The sequence below is a fragment of the Dipodomys spectabilis genome, unplaced genomic scaffold (assembly GCF_019054845.1).
Source record: "Dipodomys spectabilis isolate Male_0828 unplaced genomic scaffold, ASM1905484v1 ptg000026l, whole genome shotgun sequence".
Taxonomy (NCBI): Eukaryota; Metazoa; Chordata; class Mammalia; order Rodentia; family Heteromyidae; genus Dipodomys; species Dipodomys spectabilis.
Window position 1 is genome coordinate 4,155,752 of NW_024870703.1, and position 26,000 is coordinate 4,181,751.

Genomic DNA, 26,000 nt, shown 5'->3' on the forward strand with positions numbered 1-26,000 from the left:
ATGTGCAGACGATGAATCCAACTCAGCAATAAAAATTAAAAAAAAAAAGAATGAGAAACAGCATGGACAAATTCAAGATCATGCAGAGCATAAAAAAACCACACACAAAGATGCTCACGCCAAAATTTTCCATTTTATTTGGACCTCTAAAACAGGCAAAACTCATCCATAATAAAAGCAATTAGAAGCCAAGTTGCTGAGGGCTCATGCCTGTAATCCTAGCTACTCCAGAGGCAGAGATCTGAGAATCATGACTCAGAACCAGCACAGGCAGAAAAATGTGTGAGATTCTTATCGCTAATTAACCAGAAAAAAAAATATAGAAGTAGAGGTGTGGCTCAAGTGGTAGAGCACCAACTTTGAGTGTAAAAGTCAAGCAAAAGGTAAGGCACAGGAGTGGTTTTCTGGAGTGACCTGAAATGTCACTTGCTTGGTAAGGGTATGGGTTAGAGGTGTATTAATTTGTCAAAATTTAACCAACTGCATTGTGCATTTCATTGTTTGTAAAGATAAGTGCAATGCAAGGAAGAGAGAGATAGAGAGAAGACTTAAATGACATGACAAACAAACACAATGTGTGGACTCCTGAGATTCACAAACAACTGCAAAAAATTTTAAACAAAGCCTAAAAGTAAACCAGAGAGGCATTTAGATGGCTCTAAAGAATTAGGAATCTTTTGATTGTTATCACAGAAAAAGAAAATGGCTGCTGATTTCAGAGGTGCTTATTTTTATACCATTTAAGGCAAAGCAACATGATGCTCAATTATAAAATTTCAAAGGTGGAGGGAAGCAGTTTAAAAACAAAAAAGATTAAACATAAGTAGGTGACAAAATCTTGATATTTGGAACCTGGATGGTAGGTACCTGGGCTATATAGTTCTGGCTCTGTTTTTGTATACATTTGAAATTTTTCCTAATAAAAAATGTACTGCCTCAAATACACACACACAAAAAAAAAAACCCCACAATACACAACGTAGAGGCGAGAAGGAAGCTCTTAGATTTATGATACGCTCTTAGATTTATGAAACGCTCTTAGATTTATGATCTTTCTTATCAGATCCCCTCCCCCAAGAGTTCTATTTTTTTCCTGCCCTTGGCTGAATGTCTTATTAAGAATCACACATTCCATCATTATGAATAGAACACAATTGTCACTTTTATGTCATATTTAAATCAACAGATACTTACTGGTAAATAACCTCGAATAAGTGCACCCCACTTAAACCACCCACACTACTCAGAATCGCGCACCCGAGTCATTTCCCAGTTTTTCTCTCTGCATGCCCTGCTTCTGCCACCAGGGGGCACGCCCTCCCCGACCATACTTGTAGGCGACCCAGGAGAGAGAAAATCAGAGCTACCCAGTAGGATTAATTGGTTACTTTTGGCACGCCTTGGCCAGTGGTTGCATTGTTTAGGCACGTCTCTGGTGACCTCATTCCATTAACACAGTCCTTTTGCGGAAACAGCCTGTTTGAACAGAACAGGTAAGGTAAATGGGTAACTGGAAGATGACTAAATCTGTCTCCCGGATGTGTAGGGACATTTTGTACTCCCTGGAGGCTGAGTTAGGGTGTGGATCCTTCTTCCTCCCTGGACAGCTGGGAAGGAAAAGAGGCCAGTCACCCCTTTCAGCACAGCGCAATTCCTTCTTATTCGTGCCTGGGTTGGGCAGCATGGGTTGGGGAAGGGAGGGCAGCACAGGGTGGAGCTGGCCTCAGTAGTGAGGTAATCCCCGAAGAAGTAAGGGGTTGCTGGACACTGCCATGTGCTCCGCAGTCCCCAGCTTCTCGGGACCGTCAGGGCCCTCCTGTTCCTCTGGCCACGTGTTGGGTGCCTGCTGGGTTCCAGGCTCCCGTTCCCGCTTCATGACTGTCATGGTCACACTCGCACACTCCAGGCAGGACCTTTCCTGCTTCTTCAGCCATTCTGCCTGCTGTCTCCCATGCTCCCCAAAACCATGAGCATGGACTCTCTGGCAAAGGCCACACCATAATCACAGGATGCTGCTAGCTCTACCTAAACTCTCCTTCCCAACCCTTCCACCCCAGCTCGGGGCCTCCTCCCAGAATCCTCCTTGGACCCTGAGCACTTCCTTCAAACTTCAGGACACAAGACATCATCATATACTTCTGACTCCCCAGCTAGACTCAGAAACCATTTCCCTAACACCTCTTGAAAAACTAAAAACACTTCACACCCATCATGACCACAGGTGCTGTGCAAGACCACCCCGAGGAAGCAGGCACCAGGATGGAGAAAGCATTGGAGAAGAAGGAACCTTCTGGAAGCCCCTCATATTAAACCCTAGAGGTAGCTGCCTTTTCTTCTCACATGAAAGCTGATTCTGGAATTAGGTGAGATGCGGGTTTGTGGCTGAGGAGAAAGTGGGAGGAGTGTGATTGAAATACATAGCAACCCACTTGCTCAGACCCCTTTTGATTCCCATACCCAATGCTACTACTGCCCCCTCCACAAAGCCAGTCCCCCTTCATCTCAGCTTATCCCAGCAGAGCCAAGGGTCCAGATGAGAAAGAGAATCAGTGCAAGAATTAAATCCTAGTTACTATTCATGAATGCATTCATATGTGGATGGGGGGGGGCGCTAGAGGTGTTTTGCGTGCCAGGCACTGTGCTGGGCCTGAGATGGGCCTATGAAAATGGCAGTGAACTCTCTGCCCTTGAAGAGGAGAATGCTAGTGGAGGAGGATAACAGAGCCTCTTAAGAGTATAAATACCTGCTGTAATAAGGCAGAGTGTAGTGGGGAGACAGGATGATGTTACCCTGGCTAGCTGGTTGAAAAGTGACACTTTGGGGGCTGAGAATGTGGCTTAGTGGTAGAGTGCTTGCCTTGCATGCATGAAGCCCTGGGTTCAATTCCTCAGTACCACATAAACAGAAAAAAACCACAAATGGTGTCATGGCTCAAGTGGTAGAGCAGCTCAGGGACAGTGCCTGGGCCCTGAGTTCAAACCCCAGGACTGGCAAAAAAAAAGTGACACTTTTCAGGCATTCTGGCATAGGACACAGCATGTGACATTATACTGGTAAGCACTCATCATATGTGGGGAAAAAAAACCCAATGGGATGTGGCCTGCAAACCAAGGATAGGCAGAAGTGATGAGGGGGAGCCAGCCCCCCAAAAAGAGCCAGGACTCAGGCTCCAGCTATGGAGAACCACTAAAGGAGTTCTGGGAATGTGCGCAATTAGAATCATGATATTAAAAATAACTGAAGACTAGAAATCCGTGAGGCCAAGTTCAGAAAGCCTCAATCTCACATGCACATGGTGGTGAAGCTGGTACCAGGTCCAGGGCTGACCTTACAGGTACATTAGGAATACCAGGGCCACTCATACAGATTTAAGAAATTCACCAAGAGCTAACTAATGTAAGCCTTACTCACTTTAAAATTATATTATTTTGTTATTATTAAGGTGCTGTACGGAGGAGTTACCACTTCTTCAGACAGGTAATGACTCCATTTCTTACTTTTTAAAATGTCACCCCTTCCTTCCCTTTCCCCTGGTCTTTCCTTCCCCCTCCAGCCTGCAAGTTACATAAGTCATTTTCCACCCAATGGATACTGATTAGCGATTGCATTTGTTCACTCTTCCTCCCTCCCTCCCTTTCTGTGCCCACCATAAAAGAAAAAAAAAAAGCAAAAACAAACACCAGTACCAACAATATCATTAAAAAACCCCTCAAAACAAACAACAAAAAAGTCTTAGCCTTCCTTTTTTTTTTTTTTTTTTGCCAGTCCTGGGGCTTGAACTCAGGGCCTGGGCACTGTCCCTGAGCTTCTTTTGTTCAAGGCTAGCACTCTACTACTTGAGCCACAGCACTACTCTGGCTTTATCTGTATATGTGATACTGAGGAATTGAACCCAGGGCTTCATGCATGTTAGGCAAGCACTCTAACAGTAAGCCACATTCCCAGCCCTTAGCCTTATTCTTAAAACCCTCCTCCAGGGCTGCATGTGAGCAACACACCAGTAATTCCTCAGGAGGCTGGAGGGCTGGCCCCAGGCAAAAGCCTAAGACCCTATCTGATAAAGTAAAAAGAGCTGCCGGGGATGTGGGTCAAGTAGTGGAACTCTTGGCTAGCAACTGAGCCCCTGAATTCAAGCCTGAGTACAGAAAAAACATCTTCCTCCTACCCTCTTTGTCTTCCTATCTAAAGTGTCTCCACTAGAGTACAAAGGTGCTGTGTAGAGTCTGAATGTAGGTGCCCTGTGAGAAAGCTGGGAAGTCTTAGTCTAGGAAATATTTGCATTTGTGTCTGTCTGTGTATTTTCTTCACACTGTCCAGGTCAGAGGGTGTTCCTTACTGAGTACAGATTTTAACTTTCTGGAAAAGCAGCTCACACATTGGCTAGCCATGGTTTGGTTCATTTCATCCCACAAATGGCAGAGCAGAGCTCATCCTTTTTGACCAGCTCTCATTTGCAAGTTGCTGACACATTAGACTAGAACAACGGGGCGAGGAGACAGATGCAGTACATTACACAGCAAGCTAGACTTTCTCTCCTGCTTGCTGTTGGAAACTCTCCTGACTAGAGTTGTCTATACAATCCAGATCTTCCAAGTTAAAAAGCCTTGAGGCCCCTCAGGTGAGGTGTGCATAGTGGGAGGAGCAGGAAGTTGGCACAGCACACTTGGAGTCTGAATGTGTGTCACCTAAGCTGAGCAGGATGACCTGAAGACACCATCCAGAGCCCTATGGTCCTCCTCTCTTGAATGGAGATGACATGTTTTCTGTCCTTTGAAGTGCTTCCATTCATACTTCTCTTGTCCTCCAACACCAAGACAGTGATCTCTTTTAGCCAGAGCACTATAGAATTTTCCAGATGGATTATGCAGTCAGTCTAAAGCCCATCCATACCATGGTAGATATATGACTTCCTCAAATGTAGTCCTATGTCATTTTTTACACATCTAAGTTTTGTTTCCCCAGAGGGAGTTGAGGGGCTGACAGGTTAGACCCTGGGGACCTTGGAAATATTACTATACTCAGATGACCCCCTAACTCGAAAAGCAAAAGGAACATGCTTACTTACATGCTCAGGCCCCCGAGAGAGTATCCATCAGTTTCCATCATAGGTAGATTCTGAAGGGCCAGAGTGTTCCTGTGTCTTCATAGGGATATTTGTTTTGGAGGATATAAACTTATTCATAACTACTCTCATATTAGCTATGAAGAACTTGATACTCTCACTGAAGCCTTATAACTGCCCGGCAAGAAATCAGTAATCATGGAATTACTGATTAATAAATCAGTTCCAAGCTAGTCATAAAATGACAGGCAACTCCTCAATTCATTTTTCTTAGGAGAAAGTTGATGGGTTTTTTTTAACAGTATATTTGCAAAATAAATTTTGCCAATCTATTCAATTTTGAGATTACAGCATCTGTAATTTACCCAAAGCTATGCCTGATGAACAAGCTTAATAAGAGATATAAATGCATTGATACATTGAAATATTTCTAATGAACAATAATATTACTAGATACACAGCTCTAAGCCAAAGGATTTTGCACATAGAAAATGATCTTTGCATAACTGCTAGATTATGAAAAATGAACCTTGAGCTAAAAGCAGGGTAATAAAATAGTAATACTAGTAATAATGTCAGTTATACACATGTGTGCTTAGATAAGTTTCCCTAAACTCTCCTTGAGGAACACAGTGTGCAAAATGCCTCGAGTACTCTGTTAATAATCAGGGAATTAGAGTCATGCCCAGGATCATACAAGCTTAGTCCCTTTATTCTCTTTGTCTTTTCATTTAGAGAATATCATGCAAGAAGTACATGTGTGTTCTCTGTGTGGGCAAGAGTCTGTAGGGCCCAAGCTCCTTGAATGTCAGGTAGAAATCTAAAAACAAGTCTAGCCAGATGTGGTAGATTGTGTGTGTGTGTGTGTGTGTGTGTGTGTATACCATTTCTGAGGCTTGAACTCAGGGCCTGGGCATTTTTGCTCATTGCTAGTGCTCTACCATGTGAGCCATAGCTCCAATTCCAGCTTCTTTTGTGATTAATTGGAGATAAAAGTCTCACAGACTTGCCTGCCTGGACTCACTTTGAACCAGATCTCAGCCTCCTATGTAGTTAAGATTATGGACGTGAACTGCCAGCAAATACTCTATTTTAAACAAACAACTGTCCTGAACAACTAATTCTAAGCCAGGAGGGAATAAGGAGTAATCTGTCTGTGTGCTCTTGTGCGTATGTGCTAACTGACCCTCATTTTCTTCCTGGATCAGAGCACAGTTCACAATGAAGTTTTCAAAGGATCATGGTTCCAAAAAAGGAGCTGTTAAAGTGCTTCCAATAGTCATGAGGTTGGATATCAGGTGAATGTTTTCACTCAACACACCCTCCAGAGAATGATACCTTTGTTGAGGTTGGGTGTCTGTTACCATGGTAACAGTCCCTTCGAGCACACTTCTGAAAGAAGTTGGGCAATAGGCTGGAGCCAAAGGCCTCAGCTAGAGGACTGGCCATGTTTCCCAACCCAAGAAGGGGAAATCTTCCTCAGTCTGCAAAGATGGCTCACGGTTCATATCTGAGGCCTACACAGGTCAATGGTAAGTAGGCACAGGCTTCTTCTCATGGTTCCACATAGCACAGACCTTCAAGCAATGCTGTTATCCCCAATTATTTTGCAGGTAAAGAAATAGACACGGAGAGGTTAAATTCTGTGTCCAACGTAAGGAAGCCATTCTCCCCAGAGCCTGGCCCCAGGGGATTCTGGCCATCACCTGCCCAACTGTTTTCCCAGTTCGATGGCTGAGCTTCCTGTGGAGAGCCGCCCACTGGCCTGCCTGTGGGCTTGCACATAGTTCTCTGTCCCGCTGCACTGGCCCGGCCAGCCTCCATGGGAGACACAGTGGCTTTGTGTCCCCCTCCTTGGCACAAGATGAAATCAGGTGGTCCTTGTTCTTCCTATTCCATGGTGCCAAGTCCATCTGAACACATTTCCTGTGTACACAGCCAGCTCACCAATTATCTGCTCCAATTAAGGAGAGCGAGATGCAGTTGATTCTGTCCCTCTGGCAGGCTGACCAAGGCGAAAGGCAAGGTTGGCACTGCTGGCTGAAGGTCCTCTGATGGCCCTGGACAGGCTGTTTCCCTTGGCACAATTTCCCTGACCCCAGATGGCCAGTGCAGCTTCTCCTCTGCCCTTTTCCCACCTCTCCTTCCCTTTCAGAAATCCCATAGCCACAAAGTTCTAGCCCGCCTGTGTCCTGGATTGGAGCTGTGCTAGGCAGGATATGTTCATGGTCCATTGTGGGTTAGAACTTAACTCTCTCAGGATCAGCTCTCAAATGCTATTGTAGATGAGGCATCTTCTGTGTGTAGGACCAAATGTAGGTTTGCTGCATATCAGTGTAAAAAACACCCACTTGGTGGTGGGGGGGGGAGAGGTGTGGGGGAGCAGGGATGGGAAGGGGAAACAAAGGAGGAGGCAAATGATGCTTGATAAGAAATGTACTCATTATCTTGCCCATGTAATTGTAACCCCTCTGTATGGTATTTTCACAATAAAAAAATGGAAAACAAAACACCCACTTCACTTTAAAGTCAGTTCTGTCAGTCCTTTCTGCCTCCCAGCATGAAGACCATAAAACAGACAAAGGGCTGAGCATGCATCCATCTGTATGAGAACCATCAACACTATTGAGACCAATGCCCTCTCCCCCTAAATTTATGGAGGAACTATGACCCAGAGATGACATTTACATACTTACATACCTTCTTGAAACAGAATCACCAATGTGTCTTTCCTGGAAAGATACAAGGGAGAAATAAGTTAAGATGCATTTCACTATAGAAACGCCTGGGCCCAACTACCCTAGGAGACACCAGGAACAAGTCAAATTCTATACAAATCATACACTCACCATGAACAAGACAGAGATACACATGGGCTGATGCATTGTGTTACCTTGCATACAACTAGTATTGCCACGTGAATGGTGAACAAATCCTAATATAGTTCCAGAAGTACAGGATTTTCAGATTCTCATAAAAGTCAAATTCCTAGAGAATTAGGTATATTGGATACCAGGCCAAAAAAATGTTGTGTTTATACATAATAATTACGTTTAAGGAACAGTTTGCTTTACTGTCATTGTCCCAAATCTACAGGAACATCTGGGACAGGATATCTTAGGCTCTTGTCTATTAATACAATACATGTAGTACTATCATTCATTCCATGTGGCATCAACAATAAGCAAACCTTCCCTGGCCTCCAATACTCAGAGTGCTATGCCTTTCATCCCATTAAACAAAACAAAACATTCCAATTACTTTGGGCCACTACTGAGTCCTCAAGCAACCATAACTTAACCGAGATAGGCATTTTTTTTCTCACAAACAATACAAATTTGAGATTGGCAGTCTCTGGGGGGTTTGCCCAAGTATCCTATCTTTTCTATTCTGTCATTCCTAGCATTGATTTCTATACTCCAAGTTCATGACTATAAGACATGCTCTAGATAGGAAAAAGAAAAATGGAAGGAGGAAGAAGAACAAATCTATCTGGTAGATAAATCTATCTTTAGATGAATAAACTTCCTTTAGAAATAAACACTCTTAAAAGTCCTACTCAGAACTCTCTCTTTATCCCTATCTTCAAATTGGCCTGGAAGTGTTTTAGTGAGATGCACTGCTGTCTTCAGTGACATAGGGTTCTGTGGTGAAGAAGCAAGGGTAAAGAGATACTGGGTCAGTGCCGACCTCTGCCACAGGGCTTCAACCACTCACAATGTTTGGGACCTACTGAAGCCCAAATGCAGATTCCACATACAGGTCCAGATGGAGGTAGAGACAATCTTTGGGGTGCTTGGCCCAGGGTCTATGGGCTTTGATCTTGGCTGTTATTCCATGCAAGGGCGCAGAGGGAAACCAACTCCTGATGGTCTATTCTGACTAAATCCTGGGACTGAAGAAAGCTGGAGACAGATGGATAAGGATATGGGGCACAAAACCCCCAAAATATATTGTCTGAGTCTCCAGTGCAAGAAACCAAGATGGTGGTGCTTTGCTTTCTCATGTTAGCTTCTCATTAGTCCTTCCAATGTATAATTCCGAAGTTGGTGCCAACCCTTCTGGAGTTCTGCTAGGGATGATCCATTTCAAAACATGTATTTCACCTACAGTGTTTCTTGTGCTGAGTGCTAGGGATGTGAGATGAAGCCTACAAGGTCCCTGCTTGACCATCTGGGCATGGTGGTAGAGGTGGGTCACCACACCCTACAGTGGTCAGTGCAGTGCCAAGGAATGTGCTGTGTACTGCATTCCACCAGCCTGCACTGCATTCCACATACCCAGCAGATGCTCATGACCCACATAGATTCTGACTGGTAATTCTCTATGATGCCAAAGAAGAACCTGTTCTGTTCTGGGCAGAGCTCTTCTGGGCTGAAGAATTACTCACTGCTGCTTCTAGACTAAACGCTCTGTATCCCTTCCATTTCTTCCAGTCAACTGTGCCCTAGAATAAGTTCCTGAAACATGAAATATGTTTTTATTTTCAACATTGCAGAAATTCTCCTTGAACTAAAGCCAAGTGAAACTCTTGGAACTGGGAAAAATCCAGAGATATTCAAAAGATAATAAAAAAAAGTAACTCTATGCTTGGAATGTTTTCTTTTTACTCTCCAAATCCCACCAGAGGGCAATTTGGCAACTTCCAAGGTTTAATGAAATATTCAGACTCTGACCTAGCAATTGCTCTAGCAATAGTTTATATTAAGAAAAATAATTGAGAGTATGTAATGCACAAAAATGTAAAACTATGAATGCTTGAATGTTTGTTAGAGCTGGTTTATAATAACAAAAGGCTGGTTCGAACTTCTTTCACTTACGTATGGTTGTTGTCAATGTATTCTAACCCATAACAACAGATCAATTAATAAATGTGGTACATTCTACAGCACAACAGACTACACTACTGAAAAGGATTCATTAATAATTATTTGTTCTGTGCCAGCCTCGTTTTATACAGAAGGAAATATTAACAAAACAATAAGGAGGCCAGGTACTGGTGGCTCAAACCTGAAATCCTACCTACTCAGGAAGCTGAGAACTGAGAATCACAGTTTGAAGCTAGCCTGGGCAGACAAATCTGTCAGATTATTATTTCCGATTAATTAGCAAACAGTCTCAGCCAGACTCTTTTTGCTATTTTTAAGAAAAATTGGTCAAAGAACAAGAAAAGTTTGCTGATATTATTTTCCATTACTGTTGTTACATCTTTGGTACGTACATCTAGGGATCTCATTTCTCATAATACTAACAATCAACCATTCCCATCCAACTCTTAAACTTATTAGTTGTAGAAATTTCCAAATGAAGTACAATGATCCTATTTTGTTTTTTGTCTAGTAATTGATATAAGATAGCCTTTAAAAATCTGTGAAATAAGCCAAATTTATGAATCATTCCTTAATAACACTGAATTGCTCAGGGTTTTGTGGTGAGAAACAGAATACATTCTAATGGGCTTATCACAGAATACTTAATGCCTTAAAAATTACTGAGGAAAATGAAGAAACACAAAAAAATATCAGGAAGAATTCTGAGGATCATGGGTCAGAAATGAAGCACTGAAGTCTGGGCTCAGTGGTACAAGTGTGTAATTAGATGACAGTCCAAAGCCAGCAAGAACCTGTCTGAAAAATAACTAAAACCAAAAAAGTCTTCAAGAGTGGCTCAGCTGGTGGAGTACCTGCCTATCAATCTGGAAGCTCTGAACAATATAAAATAAAATTTAAAAAATGAATAGCTATTTTTTCTTGGGTTTCTAAAAAGGACTCAAGAATAGGAAAAGAAAGTGAATGCTATTATTGGTGTGATACATTGAAATGAATAAAATCTAAAATTATATACATTAAAGGGTAAGAACAGGAGATAGAGGAAAACTTTAATAGCCATATTTATTGAGCTAGATACTCATTTACTTATTTTTCTATCTTCCTGCCTATTCACCTGCCTTCATACGTATTTATAAAAGTGATCATCTTAGGTTTACCTCATACTCAGGATAATAATACAAATTCATATAAAGTACCTTCTTGGTTAATCTCATATCCTAAATATAACCTCCCAACAATTCCCCTTCCCCCCCCTCCCCGTGGTAAGGCTTGAATTCTGGACTTGAGTGTTGTCTTGAGCTCTTCAGCTTAAGACTATCACTCTACCACTTGAGCCACAGTGTCACTTCCCCAACAATTCTTATTATTCTGTAAATACTCACACATAAGCATGTTTGCTAAAATGATACTACACAAATACATAAGTGCTGCAGTTCTGTTCTATAATCTTTTGTTTTAATAGACTGTGAGTTTTGAAAATGTCAGTATTGTTCTACATCTTAATACTTTAATATAAATCTGTTAGGAATTTCATGATATTTCATTGTAATCAACATAATTTATCTTAATATTCACAACTAATGAATACTAAAGTTATTTCCAAATGTTCTCTTCTTTTACTCATATCCTATTATTTTGGGGGGAGAGAGATTCCTTAAAATAGAATTTCTCTGTTAAATGTGAACATTGAACGGACAGACATCCTCCCAGAACACTGGACCAACGTGTGCACCTGCCACCACCCAGCCAGTGGCAACCTGGCAAATGTTTGTCACTTGTTTTTTGTTTTATGAAAAAGGATTGTTCTGGAAGTTTTTAGAATTTTTTTCCTAAGTTGCTAGCAGGGCTTTTATAGCCTCTCTTCCTCAATAAACTCTCCTCCCCTTTCTCCCTCTCTTTAGAAAAAAGTTGAAACATGAAAGAAACTCTTTGTCCCTGGAACTGGACGAATTGAGACTGCTGTTCTGGGAAAGGAGATAAGCAGGGTTGTGATTATGGGCTATTTGTATTTGCACTTTTTCTATTACATTGCTCATTTCGTCTCAATGTTCAGATTTATAGCATCAAATGATCTATGTTCTTATAAGAAAACGTGTTATGCCAGACATTACACCTTTCTACCTTCTGGCTTTTCTCTTGTTTTAGAATGACACTTGTGACACAATTCTTCACTGTGCTTTACTAGCAACTTATGGTGCTCTTTATTAAGCCTATTAAGAAAAGGAAATTAGATTTTTCCTTTATCCTTTTGTTCTCTCTTTCATTCTATTTTGTTGTTACCTTCTTTCATTTATTGATCTTTCCATGGTTAGTGATAAAACTATTAAACTTGGTGAATTTTCCTGTCTTCATTCATGTCTAAATTGTCTATAGTTTGAGTTTTAATTTCCTCTTTGGTTAATTTGTTTGAAAATTTCAAAGTACTTTAATGCCTGCCATTTTTTTGTTGTTATGGCTGATGTTTTGTTTTTGTGGAGATTGGGATTTAACCCAGCTCTCAGCAAGCCCTCTACCAATGAGCTACATATTCCTAGTGACTGCTGCGTTCTCTTAATTTCTTGTGTTATTTTACTGTGATCAGAAAATGTGACAGTTTAATTTCTACCCTTTTCAAATGTCACTTAACAAGGATATATCTTTTCATTTACTTTTTACTTTTTTATTTTTTGTTCTAGTATTGGGCTTAAACTACAGGCCTCAAAACATTTGCTTGGCTTTTTCTGCTCATAGCTAGTGACATACCACTTGAACTACACATCCACTTCCAGCTTTTTGCTGGTTAATTGGAGATAAGAGTCTCTGGATTTGTCTGACTGAGCTGGCTTCAAATAAAGATCCTCAGATCTCAGCCTCTTGAGTAGCTAGTATTACAGGTGTAAGCCACCACTGCCCAACACAATATATCTTTGTTTAGATACACAATCTTATTTCTGAAGTAGATCTGAACTAGTTCCATTTTTCAGACTAATTAAAATTAAATGATACTAGATAAGGCATAGTGCACAGATCACGGAAATGACCTTCAATCTCTAGCTGATTACAATCTAAATTAGTCTCCACATTGCCTGATTTATTGGGAAACCAGGTTACCCATTTCACTAGATGAGTAAGTTGGTTAGTTCTTTGCATTTAGCCTCTTTGACTGCAGAATGAGCATTGCACTGTAAGGTTTCCGACAACTGTAGCATGTTGTGTAATTTGCCTCTTGGATCTCCTTCAAGGGAACACCATCTATTAATTAGCAAATTGAATAATTGATTCATGCAAGAGATGTGTGTGCTCCTTTTATGCCAGGCACACATGGTGACCACTGTCCTCTAGGAATTCACCGTACAGCGCTGCTAATTGGTTTACGAACTGGATAAAAACTAGTCAAGGTTTCTCTTGAGAAAAGTCATTACAGTGGGTAACTTATTAAGGGACAGAAAACTATTAGATCTTTTGAATTAACAACAACAACAAAAACAATGCTTAGTTCCATGAGAGAAAGGCTAAAAAATATTCCCTTCCCTCCCCCCGCTAGAAATACTATCCCAAACCCTTTAGATGAGGGGATTCTGAATTCTAATGGAAACACCAGTCTTCATCTGGGTCTGTACAACCCTGTGGTAAATCCCACAGTAATCTTGCAGAAAATTGCTACTGAGTACCAAACAAAGAACCATACCAGGTATGATGGCCCACGTCTATGATCCTAGCTACTCAGGCTGAGAAGAAGAGGATTTCAGTTTGTGGCTAGCCCAAGTAATAAGTTTAGGAGAACCCATTCTCAATCAATTAATTAACCTGTCATCCCAGCTACCCAAGAAGCATAAACAGAAGTCTCATTGTCCAGGCTGGCCCATGGGGGATAAAGTAAAATGTCATTTAGAAATAATGGGGGGGGGGGGTAAGCATGAATCAAGTGGTAGAGCACTGGGTAAGCAAGCCAAGTAAGTTCAAGGCTCTAAGTTCAAATCTCAGTTCTAAAGGACTTATTTACATGGCTCTCAATCCCCTTCCCATGAGCTTATGCAGCACCTTTGCACAAAGGAGTAAGTACCTGTTCTGGGCAGACAAATTATAAATGATTGTCCCAGCAGGGCAATGAGTTAAAGACACCTTCTCTAGACTGCTCACCCAGAAAGAGCCTGGTGAGTTCAGAAACGTCAGTCCATTCTGCTCCCTGGCCTTGTGCACAATGCACATCCATGAGATGGCTTAGTTGACTGAGAGTATAATTGAGTAACAATTCGAAAATACTGAGATCCTCATGTCAAACTGTGCCTTTGTGGAAAAGTGGTGGTAAAACTTTCTAATTTCACCAAGCTTTCCTAAGTGAGTAGTGGTTTCAGTTCTAGAAGGAAGCTCATTATTCCTATGAGGCCTTTGTCCAGAGATTACCACCTATTCAGCAACAAGAAGCCCGATATCACAGTGTGTGGGTGAAATGTTTTAAAATTCTCTTCTACCGGAGCCTGAACCTTGTTGCCTAGTGACTACTGCATTGCTTGCTGCTGTCACCATCTCCAGAGTTATCCTCTTCTCTCATAAGGAAGGTTATGATTGGACAAAGGTGACATCATAGCACATGAAGGAATGGCACCTCTGTCAAGACAGCACCAATAAGATGACTCAAGAATTGGGAGCAACGTGTGTTTTGAGTCCTTTGTGCTGCTTCTTAACAAATTGTAATGAACATTCTCCGGATTTCTTGTAAAGCTAATATTGCAGGTGTTAGTAGTAGATTTCTGCCCATAAAAATATTCCTTGACAGCATATGGATTATCCTCAGATTCATTTAATCAGTGCTAGCTCAGCCAAAGCTTTTCCCCCTACCAGGACCTTGGTCAGCACTTGACAGGCTGAACAGAACAGATCACAGGCAGAAAATGACTGCCTCGCAGCTCATTATCTCACTGTTGCTGGCTGAGTGGAATTTCACTTACAAGGCAGGTTCTTCTTGCTGCTTATCTGAAAAGTACCTAAAGTGGTTCCAAAGCATCAATTTCAAGGACAGCCTTATAATAAGACTCTGGGCACCTACAGGAGGCATCAAAAGAAGAGAAAAAATAATGATTAAAGTTGAAAGCATATCTACTTTCAAAAATCAAGTAGTTGGAGAAATCTCACACATTTTTGAAAATAAACAGAAGCTCTTTGATTACTTTTGAAATTGATATCACACACATGTATTGCTTTGAAAAACCGAGCCCGGTTGACTTTTTGATTTGATTTTTTTTTTAACTTACACTGTGGACTCTGAAATATTTCAGCCATTGAAGACATCCACAACACAATTGCAGTGTAGCTTGCACTCATTGTGGCCGAATGCTTGATTAAATCATCTGTTAAACGCTTTCTTTTCTTGGTAAATATTCAGTATACAGCACAGTCACAGCTGGTATAATTGGATAATTGCTTCCAATTAATACTCTGTTTCAAAAGCTCCAATTCCACACAAAGCTTATAGTAGAGCTGTAACAAAGGCAAACCCCCATGGGAAACATGAGAGCAAATTTCTTTCTGCAGTTCTACTAGAAAGCAATTACAGAGAGAACTAGTAAATTATATATGACTCTGCTTTTCCTTCTACCCATAAGAACCTGCAGGGTATCAGCTGAAAGATAGTGCCTGTCCCCAAAAGCTAGCTGCAAGTAGTTGAACTTGTCACTTCTTTGAGTAATCAGCCTTGTTCTTAAAGCGAATCAACACTGACCATACGCTTCTTGGGGAAGAGTGTTTATACAGAATCAAATTAGTCAGAATTATCACACGCTTTCATTCAAGGAAAAGCAAATTATATATAATAAAAATTATGCAAGTGAGTGGGATTTCTTTAAAATTACTTTTCCCCTGGTTGGGGGAACTCAGGACCTCATGCATAGGTAGGCAAGCCTTCTACCACTAAACTAAATCCCCAACCTTAAATGAAGTTTGACATGAGCCAAGGCAAAGTTTTATAAGATTATAAAATACTGTAATTTGATCAAGATTCAATTTCTTAGTTACTTTACCTATTAAAAAGTTGATACTTGAATATGATCATGAGAATGATTACTGAATGAAGTTGATCAGATAGGCAAACAAAAATTATTCTTCTAAAAGTATTCTTCTAATCCTTTAAAATTCTAAAAAACTTGGATAGCTAGTTTCAATTATGTCTAAAAAGTAACTTTTCAGTAACACAGGCTTTTAAACAAATGAGAATAGTTAAGCATTCACTCTTAAAACAACTCATTTAATAAAAATGTAATATATGCTCAGGACATATTTTCTTCTTTAACTTCCTGGGTTATACATTTTTTTTCATTTAGGAATTATTTTGAAGGGTAACCTTGACAGGTGTCTAGCCTATATTATTCTGTCAAAACTATTGGATTAATAATCTGTATTTACAAATGCAGTAGTAGTACTCACCTGACACTATATTGAAAATGAACTGTACAACTTGTGGGTGTGGATGGGAGCAAAAACCAGAGTGAGTAAACAGGTGACATTGTCCAAAAACAAATGTACTCTTTATCTGACTCATGAAACTGTAACCTCTGTGTACATCACCTTTATAATCATTTAAAAAAAATCTGCATTTAACATTTGATCCAAAGGCTTATATGGGGGGAGTTTTTCCTCCCCTTTTGGCAGCAGTGTGTTTTTGAACTTAGGGCCTTATAATTGCTCAGCTGGTAGTCCACTTTGCTGGTGCGCATTTCCAGCTCTGCCTTTTGCCAGTTGAGTTGGTGATGGGGTCTTGCAGTCTTTTCTTCTCATGCTGCCTCTGAACCTTGACTCTCCAGATCTCAGCCTCTTGAGTAGATTATAGGCATGAATTCTCATTACCTAGCAGAAAAGGAGAATTTCTTGAGTCTTGAAGTTTGAGGCCATTATGGGCAACGTATTATTGCCTCATCTGAAAAAATGTCTGATTATATTAAATATTTATTGAAATGAACTCCAGAAAATGGAGGGTTTTTCTTTGTTGTAAAAAAAAGGGGGGGGGGCTGGGTGGAGGGACACACACACATTGCTGTTAGCAATCTCAAATCTCAGCAACAGTGATCCTTTGAAATTTAATTTGGTTCCATTCCCATCCAATCCTAGTTTCCAAAATCTTCCCATGGTGCCTAAGTCTTTTGCATGGCACAACATGGTTCTTGAACCTACATGCTCCAGGTTTCTTCTTGTCAAGGCTTTCCTTAACACAACCTGGGAAGTGGTGCTGTGGCTCAAGTGGTAGAGTGCTCGCCTTGAGCTGAAGAGTGCAGGGACAGTGAAGTAAGCCAGGCCCAAAGAAACATAGGCCCCATGGTTTCCCTTATTTGCAATATCTAGTATATATATGAGTCAAGCAGAAAAGGTCAGATAATGTGATGTTAGGAAAATAAACCCTTAGATATGTATTTAAATGTTTTTTTTTCTTTCATGCATTTGTTTCTAACGCATTTATAAGATTATTTCTTGGTTGCTTTGTATGTCCTTCCTCCACAGTATAACCCCTGCTTTCACTATATTTGATGTCAGTATAACTTGTGGAGGAGATGGGGAAAAACAAGTCGTTTAAGGATACAGGTGGACCTGTTGCAACAATAAGAAGTACAAGTTGTCATGTCCAAAACGAGCTTTACAACGTCGGTGCGGGGGGGGGGGAAGGGGGGGGGAGGATTGGGATGGGGGGGCGGGGGGGGGGGGAAGGATTGGGATGTGGGGGGAGGCTGGGAAGGGATGTGAAGGGTAAACAAAGGAGGAGGCTGCAATGCTTGGTAAGAAATGTATGCATTATCCTGCCCATGTAATTGTAACCCCTCTGTACAGTATGTTCACAAATAAAATAAAATAAAATTAAAAAAAAAAAAAAACACAACCTGTCCTGCTGACCAGCGGTCTGTATTAGCCACTGTTCCTGCTTCTTGTGTCTTCCCTGGTCCCCATCTGGAAGAGTTGCACTCTGGGTACTTTCCCATTTCCAGCTTTCTAAAGTAACAACTATTGTCTCATTTCCACTTTCTCTTTCAAACCTTACTTCTCCCCACAGCATGTCACTTCTAATATATTGTTTCTGGTTCTTACTGTCAGTCATTTATTAGAAAGTAAGTGCCACAAGGACCAAGACTTTTGTCTGTTTTGTTCACTGACAAATGGCCAGGACCTAACACCATGGTGGACATCTAGTAAGTGCTTCATGAAGATGTGTTGAACAAATAACCAAGCATGTTCTTGTGCCCGATTTTTTTTGTACCTAGAGGCAGTAAACTGCTCATTAAGACACAGATTCAGGACTCAGACTTAATGACAGTCACCTTCCAGTGCTGAGAGGGAACTCAAGATCTTGCAAAGCTAGACACTTTACTGGCTACATCTCTCGGCCCTCAGATTTGATTTTGTTTAATGATTTTCTAGCTGTTGTTACGAAGGGCCATTTCTTTACATATAATTGATAGCATATACTTTAACTTCACAGAATTGCTGTGAGAATCAAATGCAATTAACATAAATGCATATTGCTTGCTATGCCCAGCAAGGGGAAAACAGTAAGGAATTCAATTTTCCAGATAAAACCATCATACATCATTTACTTACATTCACATAGTCCTTGTGTGTGTGTGTGTGTATGTGTGTATGTGTGTAAGCCATAGGATTCCCGGTCCGTCTCACCACCAAACTATCCTCAAAAGCATTTTAGTATTTCTTCTAATTCATTTCAGTCTACCAGGGAGCCAGTCACATGACTTGGAGGCTTTCTACTCAGTGATCAGCTCTGAAATAGAAACTGTTTAGTTTCAATTTCCTATAATGTTTTTCTTATTGCCCTTAATCTGTAAGTAGGAAAAATGTTTTAGAATGCTAGGAAGCTTTCCTCCCTTCTCTGTGTGTTTTTTTGCTCTCCCGGTCCATCCTCAAGCCCTGGCCCTAAGTAGTTACCCATCTACTTTCTCTAATAGAAGACTCAATTTGCCTCTTAGAAAATTCCATGCAAATAGAATCACAGACATTTAAAATTGGTTTCAGGTATGCTACATTCTTGTTTGGTTGTTTTGAGACAGTCTCACTACACAGCCCAGTCTAGCCTTTAATAATCTTCATACCTCAGCCTCCACGTACATTTTTATATCTTCATGTAATTATACATGAAGATGCACTAAAATGTCCTACTCACTTGCTAAAGAGATTTAGGATGTTTCCAGTATGGGAAACTAATCTTTTTAAGTCTACTAATTTAACTAAGAACAGTCTGCTTCAGTATTTACAAAGCTTTCAGGTCTCTTGGGTAAATACTGAAGTTGTTAGATGTTACGGTTGAATGTTTTGTTCCATCCCAAGGCCTTTGGGTTAAAATGAGGTCCTTAGGATAGGCCGAATATCATAGCTGTTATTAAAAAGAGATCTGAACATAAGAGACCTAGACATGCATACATGGAAGAATGGCCCAATGAAGCCTTATTTGTCAATCCTTTTAATTTTAGACATTCTATAATTGGGTATAGTGGTATTTCATTGTGGTTATTATTTGCATTTTCCTAATTTAGTGCTGATTTTTGTGTCTACTAATGTATTTTCAGTTAATGGTCTATCCAAATATTTTACCTGTTTTTTTTTTCCTAAACTAGGTTTAGGTCTCCTTAATATTGAATTATAGGAATTATATTATAAACAAAATCCTTTCTCAGGTATAAGGAATACTGTGACTATTATCTTCCAGTAACACCATTAAGAAAATACAATTTAAAAAACTTGGAAAAAATTATATTAAGTAAAGTAAGCCAGGCCCAAAGAAACATAGGTCCCATGGTTTCCCTTATTTGCAATAACTAGTATATGTCTGAGTCAAGCAGAAAAGGTCAGATAAGCTGATGTTAGGAAAATGAACCCTAAGATATGTATTCAAATGTTTTTTTTTTTCTTTCATGCTGTTTCTAACACATTTATAAGATTATTTCTTTGTTGCTTTGTATGTCCCTCCCCCACGGTATAACCCTTGCTTTCACTGTATTTGATGTTGTTATAATTTGTGGAGGGGAAGGGAAAAACCAAATTGCTTAAATAGGGATACAGGTGGACCCATTGCAACAATGAGACATACAAGTCATTATGTCGAAAACGAACTTTACAACTTTGGTGGGGGCGGGGAGGAGGGTTGGATGGGGGGACGGGGGAGGATGGGGTAGGAAGGGGAAACAAAGGAGGAGGCTACAATGCTTGATAAGAAATGTACTCATTATCTTGCCCATGTAATTGTAACCCCTCTGTACAGTATTTTCACAATAAAAAAATACAATTTAAACAATCAGTTCAGAAGTTCAAGGTTGAAAATTAGGATCAAAATATTGGTTATAGATTATTGCATCTCATAATAGATGTCTCACTTTTCAAACAGATGGTATCATGGGTATTTCTGAAGTTAACACTATTGTATTTACAAATAATCTTAATTTCATATTCTATCCCATTTTTCCTGTATTTCAAAATATATATCTTATGTATGTGGAAATAGAAAAAAAGCTCAGCTTTAGCAGGATAATTATTTAACAGCTTTACCTTTCAACAATTGAGATGATAAAGCAAGATCAGTTCAAAGATAGCTGGAACTATACAAGAACCTATTTCCAAAAAACCTAAATGCATACATACATACATACAACAGAGTAAAAAAAAAAGTTTTCATTTCTCTGACTCCAACTTTGTAATACAGGTATACCATCCCCACACAAAAGAACAGAGAAACACAGAAATGTTATAAAACAATGTTTATTCTGTAATACTTTATCATAATGAATTGCATTTCTTTGGTAAAAATAAACTTTATAAACATTTTAATAATCAGAGGTTAGATACAAAAACAACATTTGTAAGTTGTTTTAAATATGAGCAAAGACTGGCAAGTGAGAAATGGCTCACATGTGACTGGTCATCTACTGGCAGTTCAACTCAGGACAATTTATGCTACATCAGAAGAGAGAAAACAGTTTAATAACAAATTTCTTGAATCAGGAGCACTCATACTTTCATTTAAAAATAAATAAGTTACAATGAAATGGCAATTATACATTTTATACACTATATGATGGCAACATAATACTTTAAAATTAAGCATTTAGTTTAATAAAAATGTACAACAATTTTAAAAACAAGTTTGTTTTGACAATGGCACTGGCAGTTAGATGCAAAGAATGTACTTTAGGGAAAAGATGGCAGGTATAACATTAATACAACATTAAAATACTCTATCTTGCCTTTCAATAAATATTTTGACTACATCATTAACATTGAAGTAAACTCTGCTTAAATCAAAGTTTACACATTTCAAACTAACAAAAAACTATACAGTACATGTAAACCAGAAAGCCTCAGAGTTGTTTTTTTTTTTAATTAAATGCTATAATCTCCACAAAAGGATGTTAAGTTATTGTATTTAAGACAATAGTCTTTACAGCTTAGTGAAGTATTCACATCTGTTGCTTAAACTGTTGGGGAAGGCCTCCTGGTCTACCAAGACACACACGTTCCCTCCAGAACACTTTCTCAAGCTTTGAATCTATGCTAACATAAGTTTAACTGACCACCTAGTATGACCCTTTTCATAATGCTTCAGAAAGGAGCCAAAGAAAAATAGTATATATACATTACATCGTACAATATACAAAGGATTCTAAGGTAGAAGTCATGCTGGTTTTGAGGACAGAAAGACTCCAGAGTAGAAAAAGGTGATTCACTAACAGCTTTCTAGTAATATAGGCAATGTTTCTTTCCCTCAATTTAAAAAGTAAAATATTAACTAATTTGGTGATATTGCACAAATAAATGTCAAAAGTGTGTAGTCAAGAAACACTGATTCTACTGGGGATGCAAAAGATGAAGATTAATCGTGTTGAGATAAAACTTTTACTAGAGATGTATTACAAATGAACTGGCTGCAACAAAATTTATATTATTTTGATGTAAGGCAAATTATGTTAGCTTAAATCACAGTTTTAAAATATGTTGAAAAACATGTCATCTCTCTGGAGTTTCCAAGTTGTTTTCATTCCAGCAATATTTGTTAATTATTACTGGGAACACAAAATCCAGGCCGCAGTACTTAAGAGTGACTTTCTGTAATTGGATGGTTTCTATCTCAACATACCTGAGCAATGAGGTTAATATCCATGGAAGCCATAGTAAGGGAACCATAATTAAAAAAGTTCTTCCCCTTAAAGATAACTGCCGTAGTATATTAACAGATGGAAAGTGATATACTGAATTTTATGCAAGAATGCAAAATTTTGTAAATCCTGTGTATCTTCTCATCAGCTTTCTGTGCACATGTATTCACTGTTGTCTGGATGATGACTGTAGCTAAGTTTTTGAGAGGTGAACATTGAAGACTCAGAGGAAAAAGTGATAAATTTAATGTTATTGCTATATATAATAAGACAAGGATCTCTGAAGATCCCTATTAGGGTTGAGAATAACTTTTCCTCTTCCTTATCTTAGATCATTTTCATTTACTTACAAAGAGTAATTACCTAATGGACAGGAACCAGGAAGAATATCTGTGATAGAGAATTTCAGCTGAACAAAGTAAAGTGGAATAAATCACTGCAACACTGTTAACTGGGCAATGGTGAGGCTCAGGGACAGAGCACTTACCCAGCATGGATAGAGCCCCAAGCTCCATCCCCAGCATGGCAAGGAGAAACCAATTACCCAAACAAAAACACTGACTAAGACATATCCACAGGGTCATAATGAATAGCTTAAAAATAGTTATTAAATTGATTTCTGTAATATCTTTTATACTGTGGTAAAAACATTTTTTCTTTGTGTTTATTCATTGTCCACAGAAAAGGCTACTTTCATTTAGCCACTTTCTAGAGATATAGTATTTATGAGGAAGAAATTCCAAATACTTCACTATACATTACCTACCAAATTAAAATTTTATTATGCTTCAGAGCACCAATTCTATTAATATAGCTATCTAGACTCAATTATATTAATATGGAAAAAGGACAAAGAATGTTAATGCCGTTATCCTTGGCCTAAAGATTTATCAACTGAAAAAGATGCTCTTCTTATTATTCTCATTTGAGTTTTACCCAAATAAAAATTTAAGTTAAAATATAAACATTCATCTTTTAAAAAATCCATGAAATGCCTTTTAATCACAAAAATGACTGAAAGAAATTGACAATATGAATCCTTGACTGCATGTGTATATGTATCAATATAAATGCATATAAATTATATGAAAAACAAAAACAAGATCATTGTCTATAACAGAGGATGTATCATGAGATAAATTAAATAAGTTGCTCTCGCTGTTTTAAGAAACAATGAACTAATGGTATTAGCATCCATCGTTCTTTCTAAATAATATAGTCAAACTATGTAAGTGATATGAAAACTGTCTCATACAAGCAGATTTGTTCAATACTTAAATCACCTTGGTCAATGCACTTTTGGAATAGTAATAAAAAATCTTTTAGCATGGATTAATGGCACATATAGGTATTACACTGCCCCTTCAAAGAGTTTGGTGTAAGACCTAATTTTATATGAGTTTTTAAATCCCTGAAGGTATTTTATCTCTAGTTTTACTAAATCTTTTAAAAAGTAATTCAATATACAATTTTAATTCATACAAGGCTTGGAAAGAAGTTTCTACTCAATGACCTTACTTATGATGACATAAGTAGTAAGTATGTAAAATTATATTCCATTACTGTTAAAATGCTCTCAGAAAACAGTGTATTTAGGAAGGAAATTAGGACTGGGAGCATGGCTCAAGTGGTACAGTGCTTGTCTAGCAAGCATGAAAGGGCCCTGAGTTCAATCCCCAGTACTGGAAAAAAAGAGAGAGAGAAGAAAAAGAGGGAAAAAAAGCAAATGAAAGATTCTCTTATTGCAAAAGTATGTCAAAATTATGTTATCCCATTACATTCTCTATGGCTGTATTCACTCATTGAATAGTTTCTACTCAATAAAGACAGCTAGTGACTAAAATTTCAACAATTGATGCAAAGCACTTTGGGAAAGAATAAAAGGCCTGAATGAATGCTATGCATTATTTGTGAAGTAAAAACATTTCAAAAATACTACTATAATAGGAATTGGTCTTCTTAGATGAAATCACATCTCCAAATTACCTTTTCTATTACTTCTGTATCTAGAAGAATTTTGCAGATATTTAGGATCTTTTCAACAATGCATACTGGACTTCGTTCATGCCACAACAATAAAATAATTTAAGACAAAATAAAAATCATAGTCTTATCTATTATATTGGAGTCAGAAAAGGATTATATGAAGAAGATATCAGCAATTGATAGCAACTATAGCTAATTACAGATGGGAGAGAAAAACTAAAAAGTTATAGACTTGCCAAATCTTACATAGTGACACATTAAATAGAAGAGCTTTTCCTATAAGTTTAAGACAGTGGCTAGGGATTTTCTTATATTAAAATTTCTAAATCTTGAAAGCACTTATCACAGAAATTATGTTTTTAAGCATTTAGATCACATATTTATGGTTGGGCATGATCCTAACAGCAACTGTTTAATTTTTAAAAAAAAGAAAAAGCAACCAAAAATATTGTCAAAGAAACAATTGGCACCCCTCTCCCACCCTAAACCTAAAGAAGTCCATTATGGCTTTGATATCCCTTGTAAAGAATTAAGTAGAAGAGTATTGCCACACTATAAAATAATTTCACCTACTAAGTACTTCTATTTTTTCCATTGCTTTTGACTTTGTGTCTTTGCAGTACTTATTAGGGAACCTAGACATGTACGAATTCCAGCAAGGTGGAGCAGAGATCCAGCTGCTTCTTTGAGCTCCTCATCAATTTCTTGACATGACTGTTTTCGCATCTTTTTGCCTGGCTGCCCTTTTTGAGAGTTATCCGTACAAGCCTGTGGCGCATAGCCACTGTCTGCAAGGGGATCATCTTCATAATCAACATCTGTGTCTTCTTCACTATGAAATCCTTCACTGCCACCACTTCCCACATGGCTGCTCTTTGGGATAAATTCATATACCTCATCCACAGAAGACAGGGACGACACACTAGACCTGGATGCACAGCGCTGTGCTGCCATGCTACTTGCACTGTAATTGTGATCTTCTTTTGGATCAATGCTGGTGGCTAAAGAATCACTATCTTGTAATCGCACAGCACTGGGATGATTAAATGCATTGCTATAATTCCTCTTTTTTTGCAATGATGTTTTAAGAGGAAGAGGCTTCTCACCTGTAGAAAACATAACTATCAATAGGTCAAATGAATCTGATCACAAACACAGACCACTGAAAATTGTAACTCTGGAGCAGTAAGTGCTTCGTATTAATAATGTTTTTACAGGCTTCCCCCGCCTTTTACTCAAATCATATTCTGTAGGAATTAATCTGAAACATTTAAAAATCATTTAAAAATACATCTTTATCTTTCCACAAAACATAATTACTCTGAACTATTTGTCCAGATGTCTTGGCATGGATCTGCTGTTTAGCAAAACATTTGTTGCTACAATGTATATTCTTCTGGATGACTTTTTTTTCCTATACACACATATGCAATCATTTTCTAGGAAGGATACCAAGAAATAGAACAACTAAATAAAAGGAAATACAAATTGTCCTCTAAACGCTGAACCACTTAATGTCCAACAGTGTATGACAAAAACTATTCCCATATTTTCAATTATTTTAACTTTCTATAATATTCTAAGCAAAAAAAAAGACTATCTCAAAATTGTTTTCTTGTGTCTTTCCAATTTTTAGAGAAGTTACGTATCTTTCCACATGTGTGGCCATATGTATTTCTTCTGATCATACCTATTCATATATTTCGTTGATTTTCCTGTTGAACTCTTTATTTCTTACTTGTAGGATCCTTATAGGGAGATTCAATATTCACCCTTTACTTATGATATATAGCTAAAATAATTCTCCTAGCATTTTTTGTTCTTGCTACTTTTCCCTGATCCCTACTGCCCTCCCCGGCTTTTGTTGTGCAAGCACTGGGACTTAAACTCAGAGCCTTGCACTTTCACCTGACTTTTTGACCCATGGCTGATGCTCTACTCCTTGAGCCACCTCCAGTTCCTCTCCTCTGTTTCTGTCTCTCACTCTCTCTGTCTCTTGGAAGTGC

The 26,000-nt window shown here is 38.8% G+C and overlaps 1 protein-coding gene across 4 annotated transcripts in view; it reads right to left on the reverse strand.

Annotated features, from left to right (window-relative positions):
- Window positions 1-20,598: 20,598 nt before the first annotated feature.
- Foxn2 (forkhead box N2) overlaps window positions 20,599-26,000 on the reverse strand; it is a 46,182-nt gene continuing 40,780 nt past the window's right edge. For all 4 annotated transcript variants that reach the window (XM_042675476.1, XM_042675475.1, XM_042675473.1 and 1 more), the window contains one exon: window positions 20,599-25,100. In XM_042675476.1, coding sequence (XP_042531410.1) covers window positions 24,577-25,100 — 524 coding nt within the window. In that variant the 3' untranslated portion in view covers window positions 20,599-24,576. The remainder of the gene's footprint in view (window positions 25,101-26,000) is intronic.